The sequence below is a fragment of the Passer domesticus genome, chromosome 3 (assembly GCF_036417665.1).
Source record: "Passer domesticus isolate bPasDom1 chromosome 3, bPasDom1.hap1, whole genome shotgun sequence".
In the NCBI taxonomy this organism is placed as follows: domain Eukaryota; kingdom Metazoa; phylum Chordata; class Aves; order Passeriformes; family Passeridae; genus Passer; species Passer domesticus.
Genome location: NC_087476.1, coordinates 67,119,927 through 67,136,023, shown reverse-complemented (window position 1 = coordinate 67,136,023; position 16,097 = coordinate 67,119,927). Strand labels below are relative to the sequence as shown.

The 16,097-nt window shown below is 42.7% G+C and overlaps 1 protein-coding gene across 1 annotated transcript in view; it reads right to left on the bottom strand.

The window, feature by feature from the left end:
• Positions 1-11,371, bottom strand: part of UST (uronyl 2-sulfotransferase) — a 151,780-nt gene extending 140,409 nt beyond the window's left edge. The window contains exon 1 of the mRNA XM_064413676.1: positions 10,725-11,371. Coding sequence (XP_064269746.1) covers positions 10,725-10,980 — 256 coding nt within the window. The 5' untranslated portion in view covers positions 10,981-11,371. The remainder of the gene's footprint in view (positions 1-10,724) is intronic.
• Between the last annotated feature and the right edge of the window lie 4,726 nt (positions 11,372-16,097).

Here is a 16,097-nt window from a genome sequence, read left to right as displayed (position 1 = left end):
ACTACCATGACAACTCAGATCCTTCCCACCAAACTTCAAGTATTTTTTTGCGCTTAAGTTAGGAGTTCTGCCCACCACAGACACATAAGAAGCCTGAGACAGTCTTTGGAGATACCACTGTCTCTCCCTACTGACTTCAGAAGGAACCTTTGAAACAAGGAGCTAAGGCCTTACAGAAAAGCCATGCGCAGTCTAAATCCTGTGTAACTTTTTCTAATTGAGACACTTGTCTGTCCCCTGCTCCCCCTATAGCTCTCTCCTATTTAACAACCCCTTCCTGGCAACCTATTGCCCAATCTGAATGCAATTTCTACCAGTAATCTCATCAAATTTTTACAGAGGAGGTCTACCAACATCACCTCTCCAAGATCTTGCTGTGTATTTCACAGCACCCCAGTAGCTTTTTTCCTTACCTTTTAAGAATGCAAAAGCATGGGCTGCTTATGGGACACTTCTTCTCAGATCCCATTTTTTTCTGATTTTCAATGCAGAGATTAAGGTGGCTCTTCTCTAGATGTGGCCCAGCAAAAGGGGCAAGAGTATTTGCTCTATGATGCAAGCCACTGAAGAAAGAAAAACTGGCTGAAGGAAATAGGACCACCAGCAATTCATGACTGGGAAATCACCATAAGCATGTTACAGAGGAAGAGAGTAACAAAAGGACTGGGAAACTATCTGTAAATACAAGGACAGCAGAAGGAAGAAGAGGTTCTTAGAAGGTAATAAGAAAACAAAAAAATAAGTCTGAACAAAAAGATAGGAGATTACATCAATATTGGCTAACTGCCATGAGATAAATAGAATTATAAACATTAATCAATTACTGCAGGCATTCACAAAATTACTGTGTCTTCTGAAATCCAACCCAAAATCATATATTGTGAGATAATTCTCAATCTCCTTCTGAAACAACATCATAAGGCTTCCCATGCCCCAACCCCTTCAGGACTCATTTCAACACAAGACGCTGCCATGAAGGAAAAGCATAAATCTTCATAATCTCGATAGAACAAAAAAAACCCCAGAACATTCACAGAAACAAGGCAAGCTCTATTCTGCACAAGAATTTCCAAATCTTATGGTATTTTACAAGGTAAAAAGACACACAACTGGAATTTGGATTTCAAAAGCAAACTTTGAAATCAGGACTAAAACACCATCTTTGAGAAAATCAAAGTATCCTCCAAAGCATTCTGCCATTACATTCAAAGACCAAGCAACAACAGAATCCTCACAATAGTCTCCAGCAGTGGTTAAGCAAAAGCTAAGAAACATTCACTTATTCTAACAATTTTATTGTATGTATTTCAGAATCATCTATCGGTAAACTACAAGAAGAGTTGTAAGGAGCAAGTCCTCTCCCACAAATACCCAGGACATTCCACATCAGGGAAAAAAAAAAATATTGAGATAATAAATGAAATCTCCTTGACTAGCAACTGTTAATCCAGGCACTGGTAGCTCATCTCCCAGAACTGTCACTTGCTAGCAGTTAGTAACCTTGTAAGAGTACAATGTTATGCTGGCATCCTCCCTCTGGGGCAGCTACATTAAACGGAACCAACCATCCACTTGATCAGCAGAACTTTTTAAAATAAACACTCTCAAGGGTGCTGAAACATGCTATTTACTTATGGCAGAGACGTACTGCTTCTTCACTCAAACAGGCACGGGCACTATGATCTCCATCCCAGTCTCCTGATGACTTCTACTCTGAATCATTAAGTATGATAAGTAGCAAGCCTTGGCAAACATCCAAATGTCTATTTCTAAAGCATTAGTACTCAGAAACCGTAACACAAACCTAATCACTGTGCTTCCATGCTTACAAACAAAGCCGAACATCCATTTTCGACACAACAGGGTCTGCTTCCCTCAGTGCAGCTCTAAAGAGCAAAAGACTAAAATAAATTTCAGTCAAATAATTGCTCTCCACTTCCTATCCACCCGTCCAGTCTCCAAACATCCTCTAACCCAGATTCTAAAACAAAGAAAAACAAATGCATCATTATATAAACACAAGTTATGTTTGAAAATCTATTTGCCTGCTCACCAATAACGATGAGGAAACATTTCTTGGTGGAAAAAAAAAAAAATCATGTCATCACTTTCCACAGCTTTCACTTGAAAATTTAAAAAAAAAACCACCAACAAAAACCCGAACAAAAACCCCCAAAAAAAACACAAAAAACCAAAACAAAACAAAAAAAAAGAAAAAGAAGAAAAAAAAAACAAAACAAAAAAAACCAAAACAAGAAAACCAAACCATAAGCTAAACGCTTGAGGAGCCACTGCTGTGCCAGTAAGACTAGGTCTTGCAGGCAAGCACTTTTGCTGCCCAGAGAAAGGCAGTGGCAGACTATCCCAGCTTGGTGTTCCCTTCTAAATTAATGTGAACAGGCTACAGACAACTGACATTCCCCAAAAGGGTTAATCCTACTTGTATCATGTCTCTAATAAACTGCAATGGCCTGGAAATGGCTCTTTCCCCTCACTGATGAGACAGGACAAACAGACACATTGCTGAGAGGACCATGAATCTTACAGCAAGATTTGAAGAGGAACTTAATTCTTGCCAATTTCAAAAGGATTCTTGTCTTCCCCGCCCCCATGGTATGAATGAACAGCACCAAGACTACTGCAAGCCCTAGCTTCACAACTCATTGGACCAAGGAAAAAAAATACAGCCCAGAAGGGGGATAGGAGGACCTCCCCCAGCCCCCCAGTTCTTCAGGAGAGACAACCGAAATAGAAATATTCTCAGAAGTTATATGCCCTACATAACAATGCAGCAGCTGATTTGTCTAAGTGTGTTTCATACACACCCACGTGCGTGTGGCTATTGACCTCCCTGGCTGTACCTGTACCAGAGGAAACACGGCTTTCTTTTACACCACTGCAATTTAAAACAGACCTCACAGGGGGTCAGCAGCAGGTGCAAAGTCACAACTTCAAAAAAAAAAAAAAACCAACCTACAACAGCCTTGTTTGTCTAGTCCAAGATGAAAACAAACTCTTACATCTCACCTGAAACCTGTCTTGGCAGAGAGGGACAACTATGAAAATAAAATATCCAGCTCTTCTTGAATAGATTACAGGAGCCACAAGCTAACAATGTGCAACTACTTCCACATGAAACTAAGAAAATCACCCTGAAAGAAAGGCTTCCTTATGTGCTCAAAATTTATGTACAAAAAAAAAAAAAGTGGTGATTATCATACAAAATACACTTGAGCAATTTCAGTAATCCCATAGACACAAGAGACAGCAAACAGACTTTCTACTAACATACAAATTTAAATTATGGGAAAAAAAGGACCAATTACCATCTGGAAATGGGGTATAAAAAAAGGATACCTGCTCAACCATTTTAGAGGATGTTCCCACCAAAAATCATGTAAAATCCAATTCCCTCTGTTATACCGCCATCATATGTTCTACAACTTTGTTATTTAAGTAGAGGGGTCTTTTAGCAAACGAAGAACTTCTACTTACTGTCACTGGTGATTTTGACATGTGCTACTGATTTCAAAACAGTTTTTATCAGGCATCAGTGCAGTAGAGCTAGCAGAAATGTTAATTAATCTCAAACCTCTTATTAGAGATAAGAGGGGGAGGAAAAATTAGAGAGCCTTTATTTTCCCCATAGAGCATGAAGTGTTGTAGCTTCTGTAGGAGTTACTTTTGGTACAGAGTCTCTCATTCTAGCACCCTTGAATGTTTAAGTCTTTGTAAAACCTCAAGCAAAATCAACCTTCCTTCTCTCTAATTTTGTATGAAAATATGAGAATCACTGCAACAACCTCTTTTTTCCTTTTAACAGTCAGCCATCCTTTTTGGCTGACTACTCTCCAATAGAGAACTTGCCATTCAGTTAGGATGAACAAGGCTTCAAGAAACTGCTTTTTCACAAATCAAGTCTAAGCAGCACCACGGGAAACAAGAAATAAATTATTTGGTAACTTCTATCGACATGAAGTCTGCCATATAATCTGAAAGTAACCAAATTTTAAAAAATTTTGAAAAAGCTGTAGTAATATTTCCTCTCATCAGGGACTGAATTAATCCTTTAAATCCCATGTCAAATGATGAAGTGGACAATATGAAAAAGAAACATGTACACAGACACCAATATGCAATTCCTGATTCCCAGACTGGAGTCTGATTTTGAAAGCAGAAAATACATTCCTGAATAAATGCTATTGGATTTTCCAAATATATTTAGTATATTATCACAACACATTGACACAAGCATTTTTTGCTATGACTTCACTGCACAGAATGTTTTATCCAGCCAGCACAATGTAGTCCAGAGATCACTCAACCTCTTTGAAAGGAAAAGGCTTGAGTTTTATGACCTTGGTCATAACATTAGATGCATTCTGGGTCTCCACAGAGTATCTCCTGACATCACCTTGCATAGGGCAAAGCTTTGTTAATCTTGCCATCAGACAAGCTGTGAGTGATGAGCAGTCTTTTAACAAAAGCTGCTTCGAGATGAGGCTCCTCTTTTGTCTTCCAAAGAAGCTCACTTGTAACCGGAGAGTTCAGTAACCTAAATGGAAGTCCAGACATTTTATCTAAAAGATAATATGTATGGCTTTCGCAACAGCAAAATGAGGAAAATAAAGAGGACAGAAAAGCTAATTAAGAAAGCTACATACAGATTTATGTTCAGACCAACTCTTTTCAAGGCTTTTAGGAAGCAGATTCCAAACGGACCTTTCAGTTCCCTACAATGTTAATGAATTTTGAAATGTAATTAATTCCAAGTTTGTTGGAACTAAATAATCCTCTGAGAAGTCAGACCAAAATCAAAATGCTTTAGAGTACAGAAGAGCTGTCTCTTTTGAGAATAAGGAAAAAAAATTGTCAATAAGAACATAACCCAGGCCTTTTTAAAAGCTTAAGGCACCTCAGAAATGGGTATTGTGTCACCACAGTCAGTCTCACCTACAGACATGACTGTCTTTTCTTGAGTGTGTTTCTCCAACTCACACACCTGAAGGGCCTCCAAAACTGTAAAGGATTCCTGATCCATGCATGTGCAAAACAAAACTGCATGAGATAACCCCTTTTGGCCACGTAAAGGCAGCATGCTGTCATGCAAATATAAAGCATGATAGGTGCTTCTGTTTTTTAGAGAAGTTTGCCCTCAAGAATTTTGTGCTTTACATCATTCTATATATAAATGCAGTATTACCAGAATAAAAATCCCAACCAATTCCCGTCAAAAAAACCCTAAAATCCTACTGTTGTCCCTCCCTTCTACAGCTTATAAAAAATTTGCATACAAAACACTGACACTTACTTTGACTGTTTGCTTTGGATAATCAGGTTTTCTTTTTTGTCCCTCTCTTAATAGGTTAACAGGAAAAAAATCAGGTAGGTCAGGAAAAAAAGAAAACCAAACCAAACAACAAAATCCAACCACAACACCCTACCAAAATAAAGCAAATTCATACTAACTCGATTTAAATTAAAAGTTTCACTTGCTGTTTAGTTTTAAGTATTTTGAAGATTTTTGTAACAACCTCCCCAAATACTCAGATTTCTTTCTGTTTCTTTTATGGTTATATTCCCTGATGTGCCCAAAATAAACACAACTGTTGCTCTGACAACTTTAAAGCTACCAAACCCATCTTGGCCAAAATACCTGACAACTTCCAGTGTCATGAAGAGGGAGCACAACATAGAAATTGTTTGAGGAATACAAGTGGACACTTGAGACTTCTGTCTTGTATAGGAAACCACAGGAAAGGCAACTTTCACATGCAATCAAACCAGTGTATTTGTTGTACAGGCTCCTGGCAACTTCAACAGGGGAAATGTTTTAATTGACATGAACAACAAGTTTGCACAGCAAATACTGAAGATACAAAGGTTTTACGTTTTTATTGACCATTAGAGGGTTGCTACCAGCCCTCGGAAATTCTCATTTCTGTAATTTGAAGCATGTATATCTCACAAGTCAAAGTAGAGAAGAATAAAGCAATGTAAAACCACTGCAGTTGCAGGGGAGTGGAGTCCCTAGTGCATTCTCCAAAAGCCACTGGGCTGTCCGAGATTTACGATTTGTGTTTTACTCATCCAAGGGAAGACTCTTCTCACTTCCTTCCACTGCTGGAGTTGGTTTTCAATTAGTGAGCCAGGATTACCTTGGCAGAATCAACAAGCAAGACCTCATTTGTGCAAATCCCAATACTACAGTTCATTACTGGAAAGCCTGGCAGTTTTCAAACCTCCCTGGTTTTTGGAGCTCATTTTTGGTCCAAGACTGGTATGCACCCCCATACAGCAAATTTAAGCCTACTGGCAACAGATACACTTTTAAGTATCTTCCACAGATTCTTCAGAAATAACCCGCATATGTCTATGCCCTCCCCAATAAATTCATGCTGAAAACCAGGGTCCCTCCCGATGGGATGACGATGGTGTGAAACCTGAGCCCTGTCACTGTGAGCCACATCCAGAACAGACAGCAGAAACATCAGCCTTCCACAGACCTTCTGTACTCTGAATTACTCTGAGCTTGAATTCAGAACAGGATAAATAAGAAAACACAGCCTCATATCTACTACTCTATTCTCATTTGCTCGGAATAACTCTGCTATATAAGAAATGGCGATGTCAAGTGGAAATACTGAATACAGCTATTGTCTACCCTACAAACTGCCACAATGTTTTTCCAAGATTCTCTCCAATCAGTATGGCAACCAAACAAAAAGAGATGTATGGACAAGACACCACTGAAGCCAGTCTGGGAGAGAAAAAAATAATTACTAATAGTCTGAATATTCTGAAAACACATTCATCTTCCCCACCTCCAAAGGAAAGTTAACAGAACTAGCAAATGTTCACACTTCATTCCTTTGAAAATAAATGTATACCTCCTCCACAGCATATGCAGGCCTAATAAAAAAATGAAAGTTTTTCAAACCAAGCATTTTCACACTGTCTTGATTTTCTTTTATGCACACACCTGCCTGATGCAGGTGTGATTTCTGTCCAGACCACTACTGAAGTTTGGTGTTGTTGCTCAGGAACTTCTTTTCAAGTCCTGAGGTAAAAAATCCAAGCACTCTCCTCACAATAACATAACTAAACATGAACAATGCACTGAAACTTGCAAATGCAAACAAAAACTCTGAAGTGAGACAAGATGACCCCTCCCACACTGTGGAGGGCACAAAATAGAGAAATCAATATTCCCTTTAGGCGACTCCTCGGTTTCTGTAGATTTAAATACAATGAGGGAAACTGCACATGGTTTACAAACTAACTGCTTGTTTTTGTTTGGAGATGTGAATTTTAGCACCATAAATCGTGGGTTGGAAGGACTACAAGGAAGGAGTTACTTGCACACCGAATCTGTGGCTCCAGAGAGGAAAAAGTTGTTGATTTTTTTTTTTTAACACCATGAAACTTCCCACTGATGTAGAAGACACACATTTACATGTATGGCTTTGGTAGTTAGCAGGATGGGATTCCCATTCTATTCTATTCCCATTCTATTCCTCCAAGCAGTTCTGTTAGCTCCCTGGAAGAAAATAAGCCTTCTAGTTACAAAAATTTTCTCCTAATTTGAAAGCCTTCCCAGCTGGATACCTCCAGGAGTACACACGACTCTAAAAAATTTAGAAATAAAATGTTCAGTGATGTCACCCATGTGGATCAACTTTGACAAGCCAAATGAAACTGCAGACCAAGGAAGTATAAAGTAACTTAAAAAGTTTCATGCAAACAGACACCTCAGTACCCAAAGTATATCCCACTTGTCTGCAGAGGCAGCAGCACCACTTGCTTAGTGGGTACCAGGACTCCAGCCAGCCATGAGGACTCTGCTTCCCTCTCAGCCACTAGCCTGGTGCAGGATGGTAGCCAAGGATGTATCTCCTTAACATCCCAGGTCACTCAGGCACAGAAAGGAAATTCCTGCACTAATTCATGTAACAAGTGCAGAAGTTCATTAGCAGAGATTAATGGATCTGTCTTCTTTCTTCTGCAAGAATCCCACACTTCAAAAGAACCCCAAAACATTTTCAGTAAGACTGCACTCCATCCCCAGGGGCTCATCACGTTCAGACACACACAACAAAGGCTTTTCTGCACTTGCTGAGCACCTCACAAAAATTATTATGACCCATTCTCCAAGATGCAGTGGTTTCCAAGCCTTTCATCTGCAGGCCTCAGAAGATTTTCCAGCAGACATGCAACTACTGGCAAGAGTGGTTAGGGTAGTAGATCCTAGTTTGATTTCCCCTGTTCTACAAAAGCAGTAAAAAGGCCACAAAGTGAGAAGCTGAGTAACCCCGCATTTCTTGCAGTCTATTTTCACCCAACCTAAGCAACATTTATCCCTAAAGACGAAGATTTTAAAAATTGACAAAAAACTTTTGTCTGAAACCAGAGATTGTGTTTAATCCCACTAAAGTACCAATCAATGGCAAACAAAATCTTCTACCAGTGTGAGCTGTGCCTCTTTAGTCCAGAAAAGAGAAGACTGAGAGAGGACCTCATCAACACATATAAATACCTCAAGGGTGGGTGCCAAGAGGATGGTGCCAGACTCCTTTCCATGATGCCCAGGACAGGATGAGAAGCAATGGCCATAAACTAAAACACAAGAAGTGGCAGAGCACTGGAACAGGCTGCCCACGGAGACTGTGGAGTCCCCTTGTCTGGAGACATTCAAAACCCACCTGGATATGTTCCTGTGTTGACCTGCTCTAGGTGACCCTGCCTTGGGATGGGAGGTAGACGAGATGTCTCCAGAGATGCCTCCAACCCTAGCAATTCTGTGATTCTATGGTGGAAAATTTGTCAGTTTCCTCTTCAGTGGAGGAATTTCTTCCTAATTGTAATATTAAAGGGAAAAAAAGTAATTAAAACTCAAGGCACAATTGCTGTTGTGTTTGTGAAGTAATATCCAAAGCACTTTTCTTCTCCTGTTTTCACTTGAATTTTCACCGACTTTTTACAGTAGAATCACAGAATAACATGATCTAGAAGTGCCTTCAGTTATCCTGGTCCTCCTTCCCCAACAAAACAGGAAAACTTGACTTGGGCTGTTCAGAGGCTTGTCCAGCTGAGTGCTGAATTCTGAATATCTGCAAGGACATCCCAACCTCCCTGGGTAGCCTGTTCCAACACCCAACTCCTCTCACATTATTTTTTTTTCCTGATATCTCAGTGGAATTTCCCTTGTTGCAACTTTTGTTTGTTGTCTCTTGTCCTACTGCCTCTCCATACTCTTTCACTAGTTAACTAAAGATGTGGGATAGTTTTCCCATAAGGAAAAGCAACACACACACACAAGGCTGTATTCTTAAAATGTTCATGAAGTATGGACACATAAAAAAGGATTTCCAGCTAATTTTTCTGAAATACATGAACTGTATTTTTGTTTGTAACCTACCATTGTCTCTTACAGCTCGTACCTCTGCAGCATGTACCACCAAAGCCTCACCTTCACACACAAGTAAAGCAGATCAGCCAATGTGGTAAAAACTCACACCACAAAATATCTTCCTAGTTGTAATCCTCCTATACTGAAAAACACTCAGGTTTTGTTCCCTATTCCATATCACAGAATAGAACTATATGGTCTTTAAGGTCCCTTCCAATCTAAACCAATCTTGCCGCTACACGCAGGAAACACCTTCCACTAGACCAGGCTGATCAAATCCCCATCCAGCCTGGCTTTGACCAATGCCAAGAATGGGGCATCCACAGCTGTTCTGGGCAACCTGCTCTGGTGCCTCACCATTCTCAGTGAAGAATTTCTTCCTAACAGCTAAACAAAATCTGCCCTCTTTCAGTCTGAAGTCATGCCCCTTCTCCTACCACCACCTGAATTAGTCCTGCCAGCCTAAGGTACTACTCGACCTCACGATAAACTCTTTTTCACACAACTTCTCTGCTGAGCAGGGAGACAACATTAAGCCATGTGGACGCTGGCTACAAAGAAAAACCACGTGTAAAACTGTGGTCAGCATGAGGGTGAGAACTACAGGCCACAGCGCGGGGCTTACACCCGCTCCACCGGGGCATCCCCTTCGGGGTTACGCAGGCAACCAGCCTGGCAAAACACCAGAGTGAGCTCGAGTGTCTGAGCGCTGCTGCACTGACCCTGCTAAGCACACCCTTCTCTCCAGACTCCAACCTCCTGCACAAGGATGGATGCTTGGCTCACAAAGTGCATCTGGGGCTTTTGGTTTTGGTTGCTTTGTTGTTTTTTTTTTGGTTTTTTTTTTTTTTTTTTCTTTTTTTTAAACCAGCATCTTCTGCTGTGGGCCATCCGTACTCCGTTTCTCCTCTCCGGGCACAGCACTCGGCGGGGAGGCGCTGACAGCTCGGGGCGGCAGCGCCCGAGCTCCCCCGGTGCGACCCGCTCCGCTCCAGGCCGACCCGGCGGCCGGAGGAGCCGGCACATCGCGCTCTGCCGCGGCCAGCGGGCGCACAAAGAGCCGCCCCCGGCGCTGAGCAAGCCTGAGGGGGCTCTGCTCCGGCCAGCCCGAACTTGCGGCGGGGCGCGCCGCCGGCCGGTCCCGCTCGGGTGTCAGCGCTCAGGGCGCCGCCTGCCCAGCCCGCCCGGCAGCCCCGGCCTCCGGCCGCCCCAGCCCCGCCGCCGTGTCCCCGGGGCGCACGGAGGCCCCGGCCCGGCCGCCACGGGGGGTGAGGGAGAGCCGCAACAAGTCCCCGCCGCCGCCGGCCGCCCTTACCCAGACAGTGCCGCAGGGCCAGCAGAAAGTGCGGGGGGCCCCCGTTGAGCTGGTAGAAGAGGGAGCCCAAACAGAAGAGCAGCAGGGTGGCCATGCAGAAGACGTAGTCGCGCAGCGAGAGGAAGGGCAGCAGCGAGAGGGGCCGCCGCCTCACCGAGCCCCCGCCCTGGCCCGGGCCCCCTCCCGCCGCCGCCGCCGCCGCGGGGGGCCAGGGCGCCGGGCACTCCCCGCCGCCGTGCTGCTGCTTCTTCTTCATCCTCCCCTTCGCCGCCGCCGGCTCACGCAGCCCGCCGGGGAAAGCGCATCCTCCATCCGCCTGCCCGGCTCCGGCTGCCCGCGGCCGGGAAAGTTCCCGGGAGCTCAGGCGATCCGTCCCGTCCACATCGCCGGCTGGCCCCGGCTCCGCGGCAAGCGAGAGTCCCCGGCGCTCCTACGGCGGCGGCTGCTGCTGCTGCTACGGAGCGCCGCTAAGGGGAGGGGAAGGAGGTGGTCACCATCCCGCTCCCTGGGGCTCCTCTCCTCCTCCTCCTCCGCCGCTCTCGCTCCCTCTCTCCGCTCGGCCTCTCGCCCCGGTGTCAAGTTACAGCCAGCGCTCCGCCGCCGGCCGCCTGCAACTCGCGGCCGACTTATGCGGACCGCCCGGCCCCGCCGCCCCCCGCCCGGCCCGGCCCCGGAGCCCGCCCACCCCGGCCGGCCCCGGCCCGCCCCGGCCTCCGGTCCCGCCATGCGCCCGCCGCCTCCGCGCCAGCGACCCCTGCGGGCGCCGCCGCCGCCCGGCCCCGCGCACCTGCCCCGGCCCGCCGGGCCCGACACCGCGCCGTGCCGGGCAAAGTGCAACGCGGCGTGATGCCTTAGCATCGTGTGACAGCGTTTGTGGGGGACGGAGGGGACCGCTCTTCTCCTTGCCGCCTTGCTGGGGTGACTAAAGCAGAGATGTTGTCTGCTGGGGACAAGGCATTAGACAAGTACAGAAAATACAAAATTAAGATTGCACACAGAACCTTAATTTGACCCCACTGTACATATAGCTTATGATACACTTTCTGATTACTCAATCATGCTATTTTTCCTAGACAGCCGCTGGCAGGTGAATGCCATTCAGTCAGCACTGAGCTGTGTAACAGTTTCATCCTCTTCATGCAACATACATCCCCGATGTGTCCTGATGGCTTATTTGGAGCTATTGTTCTTCGGCATTATCTGATGTAGAAATATATTTCATTCCCCATGCGCCTGTGTTGCCAGCACAGCAGTGGAGGGAGGAGATCTTGGGGTGGTAATGTTGGTTCACCATTTTATTTTATGGACCTGGCTGGAATCAGGGGCTTCCCAAGATCCTACTCATGGCATTGTATGAGACTCTTCATTTCAAAGAAACAGAAAAATTCTATTTGCTGTGGTTTGTAAGAAAAATTTGAACTCAGAAGCCAAGTGTAACTCACCATGTAAGAAATTAAAAAGCAATCACACTTTTCCTTTTAAGGCTTAAATAAAAAGAAGTATTCTGGTTTAGAAGACCTGACTCTTAATCTTTTCACACTTACAGCTGGAAATTTTGCTCAGGAGACTGAATTCAGATGTTTTCCCACTTGCCCTGAAAGGCTTGGGTAAATGCTGCCTATGCTACTGACTTTGATTTTTTTGTTGGCAATCAGCAGCAAAGGGTAAAATATGGAAATTAATCTTGCTGATGTGCATAAGAGGATGAAGACAGAGTCGAACAATAAAGAACCATTCCCATTACATTCCTTGATAAAAATACTGCCATATTGCCTGAAAAAACAAACCTTAGTTTGGAGAGGAATCTCCTTGTTTTAGTACACAGTTCTACAACATTAATGCACAGATGCTCCACAGTCTTATATGAAACCTGTAGCAAAGGCAAAGTGAGGTATGACATATCATTTCTGAAAAAGAGAAAGTAACAGGATACAAAAAAAAAATAAGCCCACTCTGGGCTAAACCTTTAGGGCTCCAGTTCCCTTAAAACAAAAATAGCCAACACCTTTCACCAGATAAAGTCATAATCTAATTTCATGGTTAAACTACCACTTCTTCATTCTTATGAATATTTTTTTGAAACACTTAGGAAGTACTGGGGGCCTACTTACCATATTCTGCTTCCATGAATATTTGAATGTTTTATATTCTTTTGAATACTTCAGTATCTCCTGTCTTGCTTGCATGACGACATTGCAGATTTGGTTAATAGTGCTAGTTGCTTTTGCAGATGAGAAACAGATAAGCTCTTACACTGAATGTTTGAGAAAAATGGATGCTTTGATGAGAAGACAGACAACACCTGTAAGGTGAATCAATAAATCTTTATTTTTCTGGTTGCAAAGAATGTCTTTGATCTCTAGGCAGAGATTAAAAAGGAAAAAAAGGATGGAAAAAGGGACCAATCAATGGAGCAAAATTTAAGTGGGATGACTGTATTGTTGAGAGTTCTTACCATATTTCTAAGCATCAACAGATAAAAAGACCCATATCTTGGGAGGAAGAAGAAATAGAAATCTCTGTTGTTGAAACATATGTTTAAACATGTAAATTAGCTGTAAAATTATTTACTTTAACATATGTGAACTATCACACCTATTATTACAATTCCTAGCTAGGGCAATATGCAGGAAAATAAATAAAATATACTTTGTGCTATAGCTTGATACAATGAAACTGTTCTCCTATTTTTATTTTCCCCTATTATTCATCCACTTAAAAAAACCAAAAAAAAACAAACAAAAAAACAACAGTATGATTTTGCATGCAAGGTGTAAAGCAATTTATATATATATATATATATATATATATATATATATCCTTAAATTATTATGTTCTGTTCACCCAAGAACCCCCAAAGAATTCAAAACACAAGCCGCACATGAAAGAAATATTATGATTTAAAAGCCAAGTATTGACACTTGAGGGTAGGCCAAAGGTAAGTGTTTTCAGACAAGCTTGTTTTGGCTTGTAGAGGGTATGACTTAAAATTTAGCCTTTAATTGTGTGATGTTACTGTTTTGCTCAGAGGACCACTGCCTTACAGAGTGCATGGGACAGACACTGTGCAGCCTTTCAGTTTATGTTTAATCTCTTTGTTCAGCATATGTCCTCAGGCTTTGTTTAAAGCTGTTTAATCCTGCTTGTAATGTGGAATTATTGACATCGTAGCAGGCTTTTCTGCAGCATTTATTGTTACAGTACCTTGAGCATACAATGAATTCTTATGAATTATGTTCATGAGATGTAGGAAATATCAACATTTTACTTATTGGGAAATGAGACAGAGAGATTAAGGATAAATATGCCTATTAATTTTGTTTACCAGCCTTGAGATGACTGGGGTTTGCCTTGGTGAAATAGTTAGGATGACACAGTGCTTTTGAAGCACAGCTCCCTTGGACTTCAGATGCAGCTGTGAATGCTAACCACTACATATCAGACCCCAGGCTCTCAAAGCTAGCAACAAGTGTAAAAAGAGCACTCGGTGGCCACCTGTAGTTCAAGCAATGCACCTGACATCATGTAGGAGTGCTCTGGGGCTAGCAGACACAGAATCAATCATTTTCAGAGTGGTATTCCCTGCAGCGTCCTCATCCTCTGCTTGCCCTGACCTTGTGTTGCTGTTTTTCCTCACCCTTCTAGATCTGGTCTCAGCTCCAAGATCTTTGTCCAAATCTGTTTTCTTCCATGACCTCATCCAGACTAGGTCCAGCTTGTGCTCAGACCGAATCCCCCTCCTGGCTGCAACAGTTTTAGCAAGGAGGACATAGTGAGCACGGAGGCATTTACCCCAGGGCTGGAAGAGGACACTCCTCTGTACAAAGGAACAGAGAGCATAGCTGCCCAAAATTTCCAAGTGAGTCCACATTCGAACTGTGCTAGATGTTCCTGTACTGAATCATAATTACAAATGCACAGATTCAGAAACAAGTTCAATGAGAGAGATAAAGAGTGCAAGGATGTTGTGTGTCTGGCAGTTGTGTTCTTTGCAGAGAGACTCATTTGGCCAGATCAGGATGGGTTACATATTGGCTGGTCAGGTCTGCTAGGCAAAACATATGTTTCTTATTCCTAGGAACATCTGAACACATTTTTTTAAATTATTATTTTCTAAGTAAATTATTGAAGTAATCAAATTTTTTCAGCTGTTATGTTTCAGAGTTGGCAGTTGGCAAAGGTATAAATAAATAGAAAGGAATAAGATACAGACAGGGCCCTAGTTTTCACAAGACAGGAAGGATAGAAGAAATCTAGATATAAAGCTTCACTAGTAAAGGACTCACTGGTATAGGAGAATGACATAATGCAATGTCATCTGGGAAGCACCCATGAAAGATTTCAGATTTCAATTCCTCCAGCGCTCTGCGATTCAGAAAGGGTTCAGAGTATTACAGAGTAATTGATGGCAACTATGCAAGCTTTATTTTGCTTTATTCAGCACCAGTTGATAATTTGATGAAGATGAAATAAGGATGCACCACACTCTTTCATTTAATTCATATAGAACTTTTTCAAGTGTAATCTGCCTTGGTTGAACTGGAATTGCAGCTCTGTGCTGGTGGTATTCATTTCTGTCCTTTTTGGAAGGTTCAGGAATATATGTGCCTATGAAAAATATGATAGTAAATATCAGAAGACAGGGGAATGAGCTTGTGTGCCAGATTGATAAAATTTAGTGACATTCTGATGGAGCAGGTCACTGCAGAAGATAAATTTATAATTTGTAATTGAAATGGTACTTGGAATTACCTTAGCATGTTCTATCAATATCACTTGGAGTATGATGGATTTTCACAAGGAATTTGTATTAATCCTGTAGCATAGCTGGCTGTCTCCATCAATGTGCTACTTACAGGGCCATCTTAAGTCCTGATACCATTGTTTTTATTTGTTTGGTTAATTTTCTCAGAAAATGAGCAACAAGAGAATTCAGCCAGATTGCTTTCCTTTTTAGTCAGCATGCATATCACTCAGAAGGGGCAGTCAAAACTAGATAGAAAAGAGGCTGTTCTCTAACATACGGTCTTCATGATCAATCCTTTCCCCTGATAAATATCCACTCAGAACACCCAAACTGTGTTCCCTTTGTTTTTGTGTCCTCTTTGTATTGATTTTAAAACAGCAGTCTAATTCCTGCATTTGTCTGCAGAAACTACTAATAGAGAGGCAGAAGTTTCAGTGTGTAAACATGACTTTTCACCCAACAGACCCATTAAAAGCTACATTTGTTTAGACAGTTAACAGAGTAACACCATATGATGGACTGGACATATTTAGACGGATAAAGATGGAGAGGGTCACACGGGGAAAGCACAGTACTGGTGCTAATTAGACACCAATTAAAGTAGATAGGCAGGAATGTCTATCTCA